Genomic DNA, 18877 nt, shown 5'->3' on the forward strand with positions numbered 1-18877 from the left:
TGGGATTGGAACCAGGTGTATAGGAAGACTAGACAAAACCAATGGAAAATGAAAAACTGATCAATGATGGCTAGAAGACCGGTGACGTCGACCAACGAGCACCACCCGAGCAAGGAGGGGCATCTACTTCGGCAGAAGTCGTGACAGGTGCCCTTTCCTTGAGAGCAAAACAATTCACATCTCTTGTCCCCATTCGTTTAACGCGGAGTGCCTGCTCCCTCTGACCAGCAGAAACACAAAAATGATCACAAGACCACTTCTGATTACCCTCATCGATTCCACAGCATCCAACTCTGTTTTCACCCACCCTGAAACCACAAATGGATTTGCCAAAAGGCAAGGGTCAACTTTTTCCAAAAACTTTACTCCTGCTATCACAGACTCATCTTTATCCTGACCCTCGGGCTCTGAGAATTTCACCACACCTACCACCTCCGATACTTCGCACTAATTCACTTCAATTTCTCCTCCTGTCTTCAGCTCACTCTGCTTACACTTTCTAGCATTCTTCTTTAACAAACCATCTCCCTTTTTTCCGCCATTTTTAACCGACTCAAGCTAACCCTCCCTCTCTCTCTCTCTAAGACCTTTTCTGCCTCTCTTTTTCCCTCCATTCCTCCTTCATATTCATCTCCTAATAATAATACTGCACTTCCCGTGACATACATCTTGCAGGGGCGGAAATCCCGGGGGGGACGGGGGGGACACGACCCCCCCATCCTGGGAAAAATATGATTTGTCCCCCCCAATATATCACTGAAACATAACTATGTAATTTAAATAATATTAATAATACGCAATGAAAGCAATTGTGCTGATTATAGACACTTAATAGCGCGTTTTTAAGTTTCACAATGGTTTGATCCACTGCCAGTTCCTTAGCTTGCTACGTAACTGACGTGAGGTTAATCCAGTCAATCGCGCACACACACTAGCTGAATATGCAGAGCTAGCGCGCAAATATTAACTATTAAGCTAGCTAGTACCTATTCCATTTATGTGGCGTCGTCAAAGATGGAATCATCATGCAGATAATGTAAGTTAGTGCTTCAAAGTCCCTGTGATAAGGTTAGCGATAAACTGAAATCCAAACTGAACAGAACTACACTCTCTTCTACCATTGTCTTAAATATATTTAATGGTCTCGTTGCAAAAGCTAAATTGTCGCAAGTGAACTTTTATTTATTTATTTTATTTCACCTTTATTTAACCCGGGTAGCAAAGATTATAGCAAACACCACTGAAACTGAATTGGTGCTCGCTAGCTTTGCAAATTCAGCTATTGTTGGAAGCCAGCCAATATGAAACAAACTATTAAAATGACAAAAGGTTGCAGCATATGTTGTGTAAATGGTGAACTCATACAGCTGTCAACTCTTGTCATTTTAATCCGTTTCACATTTGCTAGCTACCTTTTAGATCGAAGCCCAAATAGAACGATAAAAGATAAGATGATTGAAGCCCATCTCCTACTGTAAATAACCTACACACTGTGTGTGTAGCCAGCCAGCCAGGTAGAAAAATGGCAGAAAAATAAAAGACGGACATCAGAGTATTTTTCAATACACCAAAACGCATATTAAGAACCCTAGTAGCCTAATATCTCAAAGACTAGTTGATAAAATGTTCATAAGAAAGAAATGAAATTCTAATGGAAATGTTTCACAATGATGTCATTAGGCAGAGCAGGCAACAGATGGCACACAGACAGCAGAGTTGGGGACAGATATGCAGGGACAGACTGGCAGAGACAGGGAGTCTCAGGTAAGTTTGTTGAGTCTTTGTTTGGCAACATTATGAAAGGTTCTCAATTTTTTTGACTTGTAAAATAGGAACATAATTGGAAAATGCCATGGATACCCCCACTCTCAACTTAAACTGGTGACTGAACTAAGATTTGTTAAAGGCAATGGTATTGCTGTTGTGATTAGTCGTGTAGTTTTGGGTACCGGTAGTTAGGAGTACGGCAAACACCTTATTTCTTTGGTTCCTCAATATACATTTACCATATTACAATGTAGGCTATGTGTTACAGCACTACTGTTGGTGTCCCCCTCAGGAATTGCTCTTGAGAAAATTTCATATAATTGTCCCCTCCAAAGTTGATATCAGATTTTCGCCAATGACATCTTGTTCTTGCCTTCTCAAGGGACACCATTTAACCGGCTTTCACAATTTCCGTACAATCAGCACGTAGCGCTCAACAGTGCATCCCAATTGTAAAGCAGCTGCTTCGTCTTGATGGTCTTCTTTATCAATAGCTACCGGGACCCTTTCCATTTAAAACAAGCGCACTCTTCCATCCACCATTTGAGCCAGCCCCGAGCACCACAAAACACAGGGCTTTTATAGGAAATTACAGCCAATCCCCAGCTACCTGTCTGATTAGCTAACTTGCTGCAAGGGCATCTGATCACACTAGCCCCGCAACCCACTTATCCACCAATCCATCTTGTGACACAACGTTAACATTGCCACAAAGTTCAACGTTCTTAGCAACCAAGACACCATTTTTTAAACATGTACCTGGTCATGACCCTAGCTTAAGGTCAAGGGTGAGCGGTGGGCCTAGTAACGCCAATTAACTGCTGCTGTGAGAATAGCATTACATGCAAGTGCGCTCTTCTCTCTCTCTCACACACACTGTGTGTGATGTAATGGGGGGAAAAAAGAGGGCTCAATTCAAATAATGAGGCTGAATATATCCTCTGAATTGCCTAGTCTGTGGTTGCTCTCACAAAATGCGTACTCAATACTAGCCTACACTACCACCTGGTGGACATGGAATGTACCATAGATGGATTCAGAAGTGTTTTCTTTTTTTATTATGAAACCACGTTCATAATTATCCTCAATCTCTAAATGTTGGGAATTCAGGCTTTATTTGAAAAGTTTAAGGTTACTTTATCAATAGATAATTTCATGAATTTTGACCAGAGTAGGTGGCCAAGACTCAAAAAAAGTGTATTCACAGCTGTCCCCCAGTATGAGATGTTAATGAAGCAATAATACTGACCAAATTGAAGTGTCTTGAATTTTGTTTGCGTGTTCAAAAAAGTATTTTCAGTCAATAATATTTAATGGCTTTTAGAAAGTGCTCACAACTTGTGTCTTTAGTTTAGTTTGTGTGTTCTACAGTCTTTTAAAGAGAGGGGTGACTGGGACAGGCAGTGCAACATCCATAAAGTTTTTTTAGGAAAAGTGTTTGACAAACATGCACCTTACAACAGATCATCTTGAAACTTTCTCTGTAAAGCTAACTTTCATCAAGGTTTTATAGGGTCTATAACTGGTGTGCGTGGCCAAAGAGCTCTATTTTCAACAAATGTAAATGCCTGGGGTTTGCTAAACGGCATTGGCGCTTGGTTTGGAACAGGTCCTATAGTCAGATGACATGAAAATAGAGCTCTTTGGCCACGCACACCAGTGGTGGGCTGAAAAAAATCCCAAAACAAATCCAAAAAAGTATTATATTTGTGTCTAAATTCAACTAGTAAAGTTTCATTATGACATACATTATGATTAAAAAAATAACTATGGGTGTGTATACTATTCAGGCTACCTGTAATCCTAAGGTACTATGCCTTCTGATTACATTTGAAAAACATTTCAAATGACAACTAAATGTGTTATGACAGATGTTGATCAATACAACATTAAGATTTGATTGTCTATTTCAGACTGAAACATCCATAACAGAGGGTGTTTTTTGTTTTCAGCCAGCTTTTCCTTCTAAATGGCAATCCATGTTTTGACTTAAGACTTACAAACTCACAGATTTTTGCTAATATGTTCAGTCTCCCCAAAACGCTTGTCCATTTCCTGTAACATCCATATACACTACATGGCCGAAAGTATGTAGACACCTGCTCGTCAAACATCTCATTCCAAAATCATGGGCATTAATATGGTGTTGGTACAAGCCATCAACCAAAGCCGAGCTGCTTGAATTTTTGCGCCAGAAGTGGCATAAAGTCACCCAACATCAAATGTGAAAGATTGGTGGAGAGCATGCCAAGATGCATGAAAGCTGTGATTGAAAATCAGGGTTATTCCACCAAATATTGATTTCTGAGCTCTTCCTAAGTTAAAACATTAGTATTGTGTTGTTTACAAATGAATATGAACTTATTTTCTTTGCATTATTCGAGGTCTGACAACACTGCATTGTTTTTGTTATTTTGACCAGTTTTGACCAGTTTTGACCATTTTCTGCAAATAAATGCTCTAAATGACAATATTTTGGGGGGGAATTTGGGAGAAATGTTGTCAGTAGATTATAGAATAAAACAAAAATGTTCATTTTACCCAAACACATACCTATAAATAGTAAAACCAGAGAAACTGATAATTTTGCAGTGGTCTCTAATTTTTTCCAGAGCTGTATATATTTTTTGCTCTGAGAAAGCTGGACTGTAGTATGTAGACCTTGCCAAGTTGCTCTGTAATGTTTATTTAAATTGCTTTTCTCTCATCTCTCCTGCCTTTGTACTGGATTTTTTTTGTGGGGGGGTTTCAAGCTCTTTATACTGTAAATTTGAATAGCATTTATTAAATGCATGTGTCAACAATGAAAGTGTACAGTTGCTTATGTTTTTCACTTTGGATGTACAGGAGTTAAAATATTTATAAATGTAATGCATATGAAATGGAAAAGTAAAAAAAGAACAACAAGCATGTTTACCAAAATAATTTGTTTGCAATGCCACTTATTTTTTTTATATATAGACAGAATGGTTCCATTAATAGGCCTACACTCTTTCACTGAACCAAATATACAACCCCAGGGGTTCTTCTTAACTGAACCAACATTTGTTCCATAAAGAACCCTATTTATGAATTATTGCTACTAATAAAAAAACACCATTTATAGCTAAGAATATAATATAATAAACATACACTACATGTACAAAAGTATGTGGACACCTGCTCGTTGGACATCTCATTCCAAAATCATTGGTATTAATATTGAGTTGGGGCCCCCTTTGCTGTTATATTAGTGAGGTCGGGCACTGCTGTTGAGCGATTAGGCCTGGCTCGCAGTCAGCGTTCCAATTCATCCAGAAGGTGTTCGATGTGGTTGAGGTCAGGGCTCAGTGTAGGCCAGTCAAGTTCTTCCACACCAATCTCGACAAACCATTTCTGTATGGACATGACTTCGTGAACGGGGGCATTGTCATGCTGAATCAGAAAGGGGCCTTCCCCAAACTGTTGTCACAAAGTTAGAAGCACAGAATTGTCTAGAATGCTGTAGTGTTAGGATTTCCCTTCACTGGAACTAAGGGGCCTAGCCCGAACTATGAAAAACAGCCCCAGACCATTATTCCTCCTCCGCCAAACTTTACGCTTGGTATTGTGCATGGTGACCTTAGGCTTGTGTGTGGCTGCTCGGCCATGGGAACCCATTTCATGAAGCTCCAGACGAACAGTTATTGTGCTGACATTGCTTCCAGAGGCAGTTTGGAACTCAGTAGTGGGTGTTGCAACCGAGGACAGACGATTTTTACACGCTACGCGTTTCAGCACTCAGTGGTCCCCTTCTGTGAGCTTGTGTGGCCTACCACACAACCTCCTGTGGTGTGCACATACTTTTGGCCATGTAGCTTTTTTTTTTTTTTTTTATATTTACAAGTCTGCTTTTTGGTGTATACAGTCCCCCCAAGGGGTTCTTTGGACACACACAGTATTCATGTATTCTCTGTTCGTCCATTCTGTGAGACATTAAAGTTGTGATTTTGTGTGCAAATGTAATATCCATAACACTGGAATGGCCCTAAAAAACAAATACAAGCAGTATACTAAACTATTACACATGTACAAGAATAGCAAGCTCCTTCATCACATCAGCTTGAAGCATTTAATCAAGTTACTTGTTGAACCTACATTCAACCAAAACTTCAATCACTTGCTTACTGCACAGCCCACGGGAGAGATATCGGTGTGAAATTGGATTTGTAGAATGAGTGGAGTTATTTTCCAAACCAGAGGTAGTACTCACACTGATGTTGTTTATGTGGCGTTCTGCGGTAGTGGTCCAGCTCCTGTCTGAAGGTCTCTGTTGAAGAGCAGCACAGGGTCCCCTGTCTCCATTAGGTGGGGCACCTCTGTGGAGGTATGTGGCCCCCTCCAGAAAACCTCTCTCTGGCATTAGCGTTCAGCATAGATGGCTTCCTCTGAGGAACTCAACACCAACCCTCCCTCTATGTAGGGCAGTGGCTTGGAGAGGGTCGAACGCTTCATAAGATGGAGAAGGTGGGCTTTGGGAGGGAGATGCAGGGGATCCTATCCATCATCAGGGAGGAGGGGGAAATCGGGGGCGGACATAGTCACTTTTGGCTTTACTCCCCGTGACATCATACCGACGAATCTTCATCCCCCAGTAACTCACTGAAACTTCAAAAAAGCTCTGGGCTTCAAGAATAGGGAGGGACAGGATAGGGACTCTTTACTGAGCTCACAAACATCATGTTTAAGTTCAGAGTTCTCCTGCTTTAGGCTGCTCAGAGATCCTTAACTCCAATCTTCCTCTTTTCACAGACGCTCTACCTCTCCTCCTCAGTCTGTCTCAAAACGTTGTATCATCAGAGACTACATCAGTAGTAGCCTAGATTCGATGGATAAACGAGGCTAAAATAGCTATTATTGCTGAAACTTTAAAGGCAATAAAAAACAATTTCAATGTCGTAAAAATGATCATGCGACTGACCCAATTCCGACACTTCCGGTTTCTGTCATCAACATCATTTACGCTAATTTCAGTAAATCCAAAAGTGTCAATGATAGATTGGTGAGTTGCTTGAACAAAGTAATCCACTTCAACAAGGAATGAAATCTCACAACTGCAAGACACAAGCAACAAATGAGCAACAATTGCACTCAATGGACGTATTGCCACGATGTGAGAAACAAATGCAAAGTGTCGCCTAATTTGCATCGCAACAATGCTAGTTTGCAACCACCATAGCTAGCTAACTTTAAATATTAACAGTTAGGTTGTTACAGTCAGTAGCTTGTTATTGTAAGCTTTGTTAGATTTGACAGTAAGCAAGGTTTGACATGGAATGTATGTTGCTCTTGGTCGGATAGCAACATAGCTAGTCATACAATATTTTGAGTACCAGTTTACTAGTTAGCTAACTAGCTAGTAAAGAGCTAGCTACCAGTTTAGCTCATTTCCCCAGTGCATTGCTAGCGAACGTTAGCTAGCTAGTTGTCAACAGGAAGTACAACACTTCACACATTTAGCGAAATACTTTAAGTGGTAATCTAGCTAGTCTGTTAACGTTGGTTTTGGTCAGATTTGAATGGAGAACCAACTTTGACCGTCCATTTTGTTTGTTGTCATTATCTAACGTAAGCTAGTTAGCTCATTAACACGAGTTGCAAACTTGAGTTAAAGTGACTCTTAAGCCTAAATTCAAAATGTGGCTCCAGCAAAGACTAAAGGGCCTACCAGGTGTGCTGTCAAGCAGCTGGGCTAGAAGAATGCTCATTGGACTGCTGGTTTTCCTCATCTTCTACTGGTACCTTAGCTCAGAGGGCGCTTTGAGGTTGTTTAGTGGCTCAGGCCAATCAGGGGGGCCTGCCGGACAATGCCTCCAGACTGAGATCCACAGGTGGAAGTCACTGGTGGACCGGGGGGAGGGCATCTACAGCACTCCCCAGGAGAAAGCGGTCACGCCTTTTGTCACAGGTAACGGCCATTTCCTGGTGGACATTGACTCCAACAGACTGTGGGTGGCCTCGTCCTCCCAGCCCGGCTCGGCCCCTGTCCACCAGACTGAGTATTCGCCCATAGTGGGTGTCCACCTCCCTGGGAAGCGAGCCGAGGCGAGTGCAACCATGCTCTGGTTCCGCAAAGGGGCTGTCCTGTCCGTCCACTGTGTCCTCCCGGGGGACAGCTCCGGGTCAGCCCGTGACTGCCTCACCGTCCGAGAGGAGTTCATCGCCCACCGCAGCCGGCCCAACGTCTACCTCCAGAGGATCCACGTCAACAACCCCTCGGAGCGGGCCGCCACCCTGGAGGTTTCCACTGAACCGTCCTTGTTCGGGAGCAAGTTCTCAGCCAGCGTGGAGAAGGTGGAGGAAAAAGAGGTGGTGTTGTCGTCAGGCCGCGTGGTTCTGCCGGAGAAGAACCAGATATTGCTGGTGGTGGTGGCCACCAAGAAGCTGGGCAGCCGCATCCAGGTGGCGGCCAAGTCGGAGTACGCAGAAAGTGTGCTGTCGGTGGTGTGGACGTCGGAGCCCATTGAGTCGACCAAGTTGCAGGAGACCTTCACTAGGCTTAGAGAGGGGGCCAAGAAAGAGCTGGGCGAGCTGCTGAGGGCTAACATAGAAGATCTGGTCCAGGACCACCAACAGGCCTGGATGGACCTCTTCATCTCTGGTAAGTAAAAGTCAAAGCTGAGATGCCATGTCTTTTCTATTTACAGTATGCAGTCAAAAAGTGATTGAAATCAAATGGAACTACCCATCCATTAATTGTTTTGTCCTGTACAGTTTCCGAAAAAACTCACACACTAAATACCACACACTAAATACTGTGGTATTTAGTGTGTGAGTTTTTTCGGAAACTGTACAGGACAAAACAATTAATGGATGGGTAGTTCCATTTGATTTCAATCACTTTTTGACTGCATACATTTTGATTTTGTTAAGCAGGCTTTTATATAAAAAATGAGTTACATTTTTTTTTAGCGTCAATTATCAAAAAATGCATAAACGTCATTTTCAAGTATGTTGTGGCTTAGACCCTATTTTACACCATCTAAGGTGTTTGCGTTGTGCCCACCATCGGTTGAGACGAAGCTTACGGGCTGCGTCTCGTAATATACAGCAGCATCGTACAGTGAAATATCAGAAGCCATTCACTTTCATTGGAAGGAAAGCAAGAGAAGCGGACTGTGCGGGGGAACCGTTGAGCAATGTGAGCATGGGCGAGGGAGCTGAATAGGGTGGGACTAAAGTTGGCAATAGATTAACTTTATGCAAATTCTCCACGATATTGTGGCGCAAGTGACCAGTCGAAGCTCACCATGGCTTCCAGACCCTACTAGGATTGGCTGACAATGGCTATTGATACCTAGCACTACCAAGCTTGTTTGCTAGCACACACATGAAGGTGAAGCTAACGTGGCTAAGCGAGTATTGCTTGTATAGTTCAAACTAGGGTTGCAAAGGGTCTGAAACTTTCTGGTAAATTTCCAGCATCCCGGAGTCACCTCTTCACTGTTGACTTTGAGTCTGGTGTTTTGCGGGTACTATTTAAGCTGCCAGTTGAGGACTTGTTCAATCTAATGTACTTGTCCTCTTGCTCAGTTGTGCACTGGGGCCTCCCACTCCTCTTTTTGGTTAAAGCCAGTTCGCGCTGTGAAGGGAGTAGTACACAGCGTTGTACGAGATCATCAGTTTCTTGGCAATTTCTCGCATGGAATAGCCTTCATTTCTCAGAACAAGAATAGACTGACGAGTTTCAGAAGAAAGTTCTTTGTTTCTGGCCATTTTGAGCCTGTAATCGAACCCACAAATGCTGATGTTCCAGATAGTCAACTAGTCTAAAAAAAAGGCAAGTTTTATTGCGTCTTTAATCAGAACAACAGTTTTCAGCTGGGTTTTCTAATGATCAATTAGCCTTTTAAAATGATAAACTTGGATTAGCTAACACAACGTGCCATTGGAACACAGGAGTGATGGTTGCTGATAATGGGCCTCTGTACGCCCATGTAGATATTCAATTAAAAAAATCTGCCGTTTCCAGCTACAATAGTGATTTACATTTTTATTTATTTTATTTAACTAGGCAAGTTAGTTAATATCAAATTCTTATTCACAATGACGGCTCACCGGGGAACAGTTGGTTAAAACCTGTTGGGGCTAGGGGGCAGTATTTGCACGGCCGGATAAAAAACGTACCCGATTTAAACTGGTTACTACTCTTGCCCAGAAACGAGAATATGCATATAATTAGTAGATTTGGATAGAAAACACTCTAAAGTTTCTAAAACTGTTTGAATGGTGTCTGAGTATAACAGAACTCATATGGCAGGCCAAAACCTGAGAAGATTCCATACAGGAAGTGCCCTGTCTGACAATTTGTTCTCCTTCTGTGGCATCTCTATCAAAAATACAGCATCTCTGCTGTAACGTGACATTTTCTAAGGCTTCCATTGGCTCTCAGAAGGCGCCAGAAAGTGGAACGACGTCTCTGCAGTCTCTGGGCGAAAAACAGCAGGAGTTTTTGTGAGTGGTAGGGCAGGGAACAATGACACTGGAGTGCGCGTCCACGAGAGGACTCCATGTTTTTCTTTCAGTCTTTGAACAAATACAATGTCGCCCGGTTGGAATATTATCGCTATTTTACAAGAAAAATTGCTTTTAAACAGCGTTTGACATGCTTCGAAGTACGGTAATGGAATATTTTGAATTTTTTTGTCACGAAATGCATTCGCGCGTCACCCTTCGGATAGTGACAAAACGGAGGTATTTGAATACAACTATGGATTATTTCGAACCAAAACAACATTTGTTGTTGAAGTACAAGTCCTGGGAGTGCATTCTGACGAAGAACAGCAAAGGTAATCCAATTTTTCTTATAGTAAATCTGAGTTTGGTGAGGGCCAAACTTGGTTGGTGTCAAATTAGCTAGCCGTGATGGCCGTGCTATCTACTCAGAATATTGCAAAATGTGCTTTCGCCGAAAAGCTATTTTAAAATCTGACACCGCGATTGCATAAAGGAGTTCTGTATCTATAATTCTTAAAATAATTGTTATGTCTGTAGTAAATTCAAAGGAGCTTTGCGGTGGGTATGCAAGTTCTGAACATCACATGCTAATGTAAAAAGCTGTTTTTTGATATAAATATGAACTTGATTGAACAAAACATGCATGTATTGTATAACATAATGTCCTAGGAGTGTCATCTGATGAAGATCATCAAAGGTTAGTGCTGCATTTAGCTGTGGTTTTGGTTTTTGTGACATATATGCTTGCTTTGAAAATGGCTGTGTGATTATTTTTGGCAGGGTACTCTCCTGACATAATCTAATGTTTTGCTTTCGCTGTAAAGCCTTTTTGAAATTGGACAATGTGGTTAGATTAATGACAGTCTTGTCTTTAAAATGGTGTAAAATAGTCATATGTTTGAGAAATTGAAGTTATAGCTTTTATGAGGTATTTGTATTTCGCGCCACGCGATTCCACTGGCTGTTGACTAAGCGTCCCACCTTGCCCAGGGAGGTTAAGATCAAATCAAAGAGGACATTTTATATTATAGAACAAACTTGCCCAGGGAGGTTAACTGCCTTGTTCAAGGGCAGAACGACAGATTTTTACCTTGACAGCTCGGGGATTCGATCCAGCAACCTTTCGGTTACTGGCCCAACACTAACCACTAGGCTACCTGCCACCCCACTGTACTGTATTTCTGATCAATTTGATGTTATTTTAATGGACAAAAAAACAAGGCCATTTCAAAGTGACCCCAAACTTTTGAACGACAGTGTATATTTAAAAGTGTTTTTAGATCATTTACGTTAATGTTATTTAAACTTATTATTTAACTTTTTTTCCAAGAAATTATAAAATACTTTGTCAACCCTGTTTTGGAAGATTGTAAATTATATGAAACTCAACCTTTTATATTTTCCAGTAATGAAGACATGGATGCTTTATGGTAGGGTGGGGTATGCAAAATGGGTCAACTTTGAGCACCTCTATCTCCTAAATGTTTTTGTCATTCATGTCCAAAAAATTACTCTATGACCACTTCTAACATGGGAAAATATGTATAGAATTTTTTGTTCAAATCAAAAGGGGTGCGGTCAAAAAGAGATTGAAATCAAATGTAACGACCCGGATGATATTAACACAACCCAGTATTTACAAAAAATACAAGCGTTCTATCTGATCGTGATGAATGACTAAGCTAATGAATTATGTAGTTCTAGATCAAATGACTATGTAGACATTTTCTGTTCCCACATCTTACTGTGTGTGTCTCCTGCAGGGGTGGAGATGCGTAAGATCACTGACGCGCATACGCCGTCCAGCGCCACGGTCAACACCACACTCTACTACGTCCTCTCGGCCTCGCCGGCACCCCTGCTCGACCGCCGTCTGGGCGCTGAAGAACGCGCCCGTCTGGAATCCAGCCTCAACTACGCCGACCACTGCTTTAGTGGGCATGCCACCATGCATGCCGATAACCTGTGGCCAGAGCGGGTCAGCAGTGTGGCCCAAGTCCTGCAGCTGGTCACCCTGTGGACCCTCACCCTGCAGAAGAGGGGTTGCAAGGTGCTTGTGGCGGCAGGTGCCCATGGCGTCATGCAGGGCGCCGTACTCAGCTTCGGAGGCCTCTCCTTCAACGAAAACCACCTGCAGTTCCAGGCGGACCCGGACGTGCTGCACAACAGCTACGCGCTGCGAGGCATCCACTACAACCAGGACCTGATCAACCTGGCTGTGCTTCTGGACGCCGAGGGCAAGCCCTTCCTGCACGTGTCGGTCAAGCCCTTCCTGCATGTCTCGGTCAAGCCCCAGGAGAAACCCGTAGCTCTGTACGCCTGCGAGGCGGGATGCCTCAACGAGCCGGTGGAGCTGACGTCGTCAATGGTAGAGTCCAAGGGCCACGTGTTCCCGGTGATGGTGACGCAGCCCATCACACCACTGCTCTACATATCCACGGACCTGCGCCACCTGCAGGACCTGCGGCACACACTGCACCTCAAAGCCATCCTGGCACACGAGGAGCACATGGCCAAGCAGGACCCGGGCCTGCCCTTCCTCTTTTGGTTCGGCGTGGCTTCTCTCATCACCCTTTTCCACCTCTTCCTCTTCAAGCTCATCTACAATGAGTACTGCGGCCCCAGCGCCAAGCCCCTCTTCAGGAGCAAGGTATAATAACACAAACACAACAAACTGCTTTGAACTGATGAACACAAAAACTGTCCAAATTATGCTCTTCTCGCTTTGTTTTATGTGTGTGGTGGAGAATTCCCTTTCACTTTCATTCCTCCTCGGGTGTCTTTCTCTGTCTCAGCTGGGACATAGTTTGGATGTGTGCTTGGAATGTTTTTTGGAGTGGATTTGCATAATTGCTGTGCGCCGCCTCGCCCTTTTTTTCTGCTCTCTTCCGTACAAACAATAATTTATTTGGTGATTTTTCATTTTGTGTGAAAGGAATCAGTTTGTGAAGACATTTGACGACAAATGCTTTAATCGGAAAGTAAGGAACAATTTATTTTGCAATACATAGCCTATTACGAATATATTCTAACATGAGCCATGTACATTTTATTTGAAAACTTCTGTCATTGAACGCACCAGTATTAGTCCTCATTTAAAATGGTGGACCATCCCAGTTCTGTTAATCAACATTTCATTACATGCAGTAATGCAAGTTGTTTTAATCCATCGATTTCCGAACCCTTACATATATTTCCAAATGTAGCCTAGAGCATTTCCCGTCTGTGTGAAAGCAAACAAATAGTTTTTTCCCCCAACCATAAGCCTCTAGTGTAGCTAATGTATGTTTAAGTTGAGTTCACCCTCTTTTTGATCCCTATTCTGGTGCCTTGAAGTCTCTTCTCAATCAACAATGGTGTAAATGTGGGTTTCCAATCTTTTCAGTTCTGTTCGCTTCTATAGTAGCCTAGTTACTACCACCTCGATTTGATACACGGCATACTAATTTCGAGTGGTTTAAAGTATACTGAACAAAAATATAAACACCATGTGTTGGTCCCATGTTTCATGAGCTAAAATATAAGATCAATACTCACAAAAAGATTATTTCTCAATGTTGTGCACAAATTTGTTAACGGCCCTGTTAGTGAGCATTTCTTCTTTGCCAAGATAATCCATCCACCTGACAGGTGTGGCATATCAAGAAGCTGATTAAACAGCATGATCATTACATAGGTGCACCTTGTGCTGGGGACAATAAAATGTGCAGTTTTGTCACACAACACAATGCCACAGACCTCGAGTTTTTAGGGAGCATGCTGACTGCAGGAATGTCCAACAGAGCTGTTGCCAGAGAATTGAATGTTCATTTCTCTACCATATGCCGCCTCCAATGTCGTTTTAGAGAATTTGGCAGTACGTCCAACCGGTCTCACAACCGCAGACCACATGTAACCACGCAAGCCCAGGACCTCCATGTCCGGCTTCTCAGGGGGTGCTGAGTAGTATTTCTGTATGTAATAAAGCCCTTTCGTGGGGAAAACTCATTCTGATTAGCTGGGCCTGGCTCCCCAGGGATTGGGTCTATGCTCTCCCAGGTCCACCCATGGCTGTGCCCTTGCCCAGTCATGTGAAATCCAAAGATTAGGGCCTAATGAATTTATTTCAATTGACTGTTTTCCTTATATGAACTGTAACTCAGTAAAATCGTTCAAATAGTTGCATTTTGCATTTAGATTTTTGTTCAGTATAGGCTAGGCTAAGTAACTATCTGTGCTATGTCTCAAAATTAGAAAGAGAGACACCAAAACTGGAACATAAACAGGTCCAACGAGGTGGTACGAACTAGTCCGGGAATTATCCAAAAGCTTCTTGATGCCTGTCTCCTATCATGTACAAAAATACCCATCTATCTACAGCATTGGTTGCAGAATTAGATGTCTGTTTTAAAATAATGGGCATTACAAAGGAGGAACATTTCTACTGTAAGTGGTTGTCTTGGATTAGCTTTGACTGAGTGCTGCCAGTTATCCCTTTCACCGTGTGACATTGTTTTGATTTGGCTGGGGTTTTTTTCGATGGTGTTTTCTATTGATTCACTCTGACTAAATTAAGAAATTAAATTGACAGAAGGACTTGGTTCTCTCTGATATTCAGAGAGCTTGCTGTTACTCATACCTATGTGTGGATAGGTATTTGGCCTATCCCCAACCGATTCCTAGCCGCTAGCTCCTATGCTCTTGTGGAGGTCTTGACAACGGCCAATGCAATGTTGCTGTAGCTTAACATTGCTTTCTGATGGGCCAGGTGGAATTGCTGCCATATTTCTTACGCCTTTCCAATCCTCTTCGATCTCCACATTTGCCCAGGGGGTAGAAGCTCTGGTTTAAATGAGCTCTATGGTCGATTTGGGATTGAGGCATCTGCGAGTAGGAGCTTGCTTCAGTAAACAGCCTTGCATTTCCTGTTTCCTATTCCTGTTTGTAACCCTCCCCTTTAACCTCACCAGGTGACGAAGCCAAGTGAGGAAATGGAAGCTTAGGAAGCAGCCATGACATCACAGGTGCAGAGTAGCAGCCAGCGATGGCAGCATGAGACAAATTACATTTCCAGAAAGTGTGTTACTGTACATGTCATTATTTGTCAATGATTTGTATTGAGATGGTCATCAATGTTTGACTTTCGACATGTTGGAGCTGAATTCAGAGAAAGAAGCTCACCTCACCTGATGACCTCTTTCATTGGCAAGGCTAACGAAAGTCTGTCACTGTTTACAATGCTTCCATTTGTTTTGGCTGGATGACTCCCTCGGTTTGAACGAAGAATAGGGATTCTATTTATATGGTTCTAGACATAGCTTTGTTTTGTTTCTACCATATAGAATTCTGAAAAATGTCAGTTATTCCTTCACCTTTTTTCAAGATGGTGGAATCCTAACCCAAGCCCACACATATATTTTACCCTGCGATCATAACCAAGTGGGATGGTGGTATTTACCACATATGACTGGGGAAAATCCACTTGAATGCCCCTCCAACTGGTAATTACTAGAGGAAAATGTATTTATCATCCCTGAGCTCCTACTTCTCCCACATGGTGACCTCTGACGTCACCCACTAAGGAAATGACCTCGATAACAACATTTTCGGCAATTTAATCCAACAAAACATTATTTATAAAAAGCAATCTATTAATATTGTTTTTGAACACTATAATTTGATAAACTAAAAGAACAGCTATTATGCTGTGGTTGACTCAGCTTGTTGGGTTGGCAGCGTAGCCTAGTGGTTAGAGCGTTGGACTTGTAATCGAAAGGTTGCAAGATCGAATCCCCAAGCTGACAAGGTGCAAAATATGTCCTTCTGCCCCTGAACAAGGCAGTTACCCCACTGTTCCTAGGCCGTCATTGAATAAAGGTAAATTGTTGGCCATTAGCCAATCTGCATTTGTCAATGAGTTCAATGCATGTGAATACATCCAACTGGTATTTACGACTTCACAAGTGGTTATTATCGCAACTTTAAGATAGGATTAGTCCCTAAGAAATCATCTCCATTAAAAATGGATTGAGATGTAAACATTGACATTTAAATTAGTTATTTTAGTTGGTTTACTTAAATGGGTTTTGTAGCCTGTATGTTTCCAGTTTCCACTTCGCACTGTTCACTCTGACACATTAAACCAATAGAATTACATTTGGACATGTAGTAGATTTTCTACTTCATACAGGCTACTCTTAACATTTAAATGTTAGGTTAATTAATCCACCATGATTTAGTGAATTTATGCACATTATCTTAATGTTGTTTAAATACTCCACAGTTACTAGATAAACTGAGTTTCTACAACTGATTTATTGTGAAGTGTGACTTAATTGTTTTCTTCAGTTTTTTGTGTGTTTTTTTTGCATTTATTGTTCATCTTTGTTTATATAGCATTTTTAAGGGCTTTTTTCGAATCTGTTTTTTTGTCTGTAACTAACTACTGAGTGTGCCTTAACAAGTTTAATTTATTCTGATTACACCTAGAATTTGGTTGGATTGTATTTGAATATTGTATGAAAATGTGATTTGGGAGAAAATAAAAATGTACGTTGTAAGTTGATTTCAATTTGGCTAAAAAATAAATGTATACAAAGACTTTGAATTAAGATGTAAATATGTTAAACAATTTCTGACAGTATACAACAACTTGTTTGTGAATTGAAAGTGAAATCTGTTGTATTTCTAATCAAAGTTATTAGGCTCTATGCACGTGTGAAGGGGTTTGAATTAAATTGGTTTAATTACCAAAGGATGGTATATAGCTTTTAAACTACATGTTGTTTTCCACAAAATTGAATGTCCTTTGCGTTCTCTCACCCCATCAAAAATAAAATGATATCAAGGCTGGTCAAAATCCACAAGGCCTAATTAGTAATGCAACATGGGGTTTAAATGCATGACAAGAAGTATTTCTCTGATTTTCCTTTTATTATGGAGCAGACACTGAATTAGGCAAATCAATAACTGCATTCTAGTTATAATTTCCCTTAGTCTCTTGTTCCATTATTCGGCATACTATAATTTTCCCTTTTTATTTAAGCATTCAATAATAGATAAGCAGATACTCAAGGGTGGATGCAGCTGTCATTGAGATCCATGTACAGCAAAAGCAATTACACACTATTCATTGAAGATGCAATATGCAGAAATCGCTCCTCCATTTCCTGGTTGCTAAAATTCTACTGGTTTTTCCTAATTTCAGTTTGTGTGACAAAACAAGCAAGTATAGTTTAGAGAATCATTGTACCATTTACACTGCTATTTTACATAACCAAAAAAGTATTTTTACCTGTTTGAAGCTGGTGTACAAAACCGAAAGTAGAAGATGCAAAAACTAAACTTACGCACGGGAAGGATAGAAATATTGCACATAGAAGTTCCTTTCAGTGTGAATGACAGATGTATAACTCACATTTCTATGTGAATTTGGTTGAGTTTCCCAGATTTACTTCCCCTCTTCATGGAAACACAAATGTTCAACTAATTTAGGAGATTTTCTGATAAAGAAAACACAAATTATTAAATATATAAGCATGAAACTCAATAGGAGTCCATAGATTTGCGTGCAGATAAGATTATGCCCAGCAGTAGCCAACTTGTTACCTCAAAATGTATGTTGGAACGAAATATATTGAGTGTAATAACACAGGATATTTTAACTATCTTAATTTGATGGGAAATTGTCGTCAAAAATGTCAATATGAAAATGTATTTCAAAGAGAAGCAAGATAAATTGAGTTAGAATTTAATGTATTACTTGTTTTCTGTTGAAAAGCCTTGGGTGAAAGGAGGTGAGAGACTTTATTGGCATGTATTCCTCCCTTTGCAGAAATTAAACCACACAATTATCCAACACACGTCACTAGTTGCATCCTATTTATAAGCCTCCTGTCTGATATCAGGAACAAGCAATATTGCGGAGCCAAATGACAGACATTTTTGTAATAATTGTTAACATAATGTCTGCCTTCTATTCTCTTTCAATTGCATCATACAAATGTAGGACTACATAACTTTGATATCCGCATTTTACTTTCGGACGACGAGTCCAAGTCATCTTTGGAGTAACGTTACATGAAAAAGGAATGCTTCGCATTCCTGACTGTCCTCGTCTTCTCTGAAAAGAATATTTACCCAAATTCAGAACAGCAGACATAAAAGGAGAGTCGCACCAACGGCGCAAGAGGAAGTCGACAGCGAATGCGAATATTTGCAGGTAATTGTGAGTATTGTTTTGTTAAATGTTAATAGCCTACAAACCTACAAAACCTTTGTTTACTTGTAAGCCTAGCTAAAGGGCTTATTTTGTTTTTGTAAAAATCATGATAAATATCAACATTATATCCAATCAACAAATGCATTTCGTTTAACTTTTTCCCACATTAAGTTTAAGCAGAACAATAAAACAAACTTATACCAATGTATTCACACAGGCTTATCTGTTGTTTTAGAGGATAAAAGCTATCTAGTTCACTTCCCTGGTTAGTCTGCCATGTTTGGTGTTGTCCATGGAGAGCCTGTCCTCATGTAAAGAGTACTTTTATATACTTATCTATTAAGGTTTTAAAATTATAATTGCATTATGTAATAGTCATATTTCATATTTACAATAAGTTTATTGCATTTTTTTAAATTATGTAATCATAGATCC

General features: G+C 41.0%; 1 protein-coding gene across 1 annotated transcript; it reads left to right on the forward strand.

The window, feature by feature from the left end:
- The first annotated feature begins 5626 nt into the window (after positions 1–5626).
- LOC106572131 (uncharacterized protein KIAA2013 homolog) lies at positions 5627–16821 on the forward strand. The gene is made up of 3 exons (XM_014145995.2): positions 5627–8386; positions 12006–12892; positions 15192–16821. The coding sequence occupies exons 1-3, from the start codon at positions 7423–7425 to the stop codon at positions 15222–15224; spliced, it is 1884 nt and encodes a 627-aa protein (XP_014001470.1). The 5' UTR covers positions 5627–7422; the 3' UTR covers positions 15225–16821.
- The last annotated feature ends 2056 nt before the right edge of the window (positions 16822–18877 follow it).

Source organism: Salmo salar, chromosome ssa15 (genome assembly GCF_905237065.1).
Source record: "Salmo salar chromosome ssa15, Ssal_v3.1, whole genome shotgun sequence".
Classification (NCBI taxonomy): Eukaryota; Metazoa; Chordata; class Actinopteri; order Salmoniformes; family Salmonidae; genus Salmo; species Salmo salar.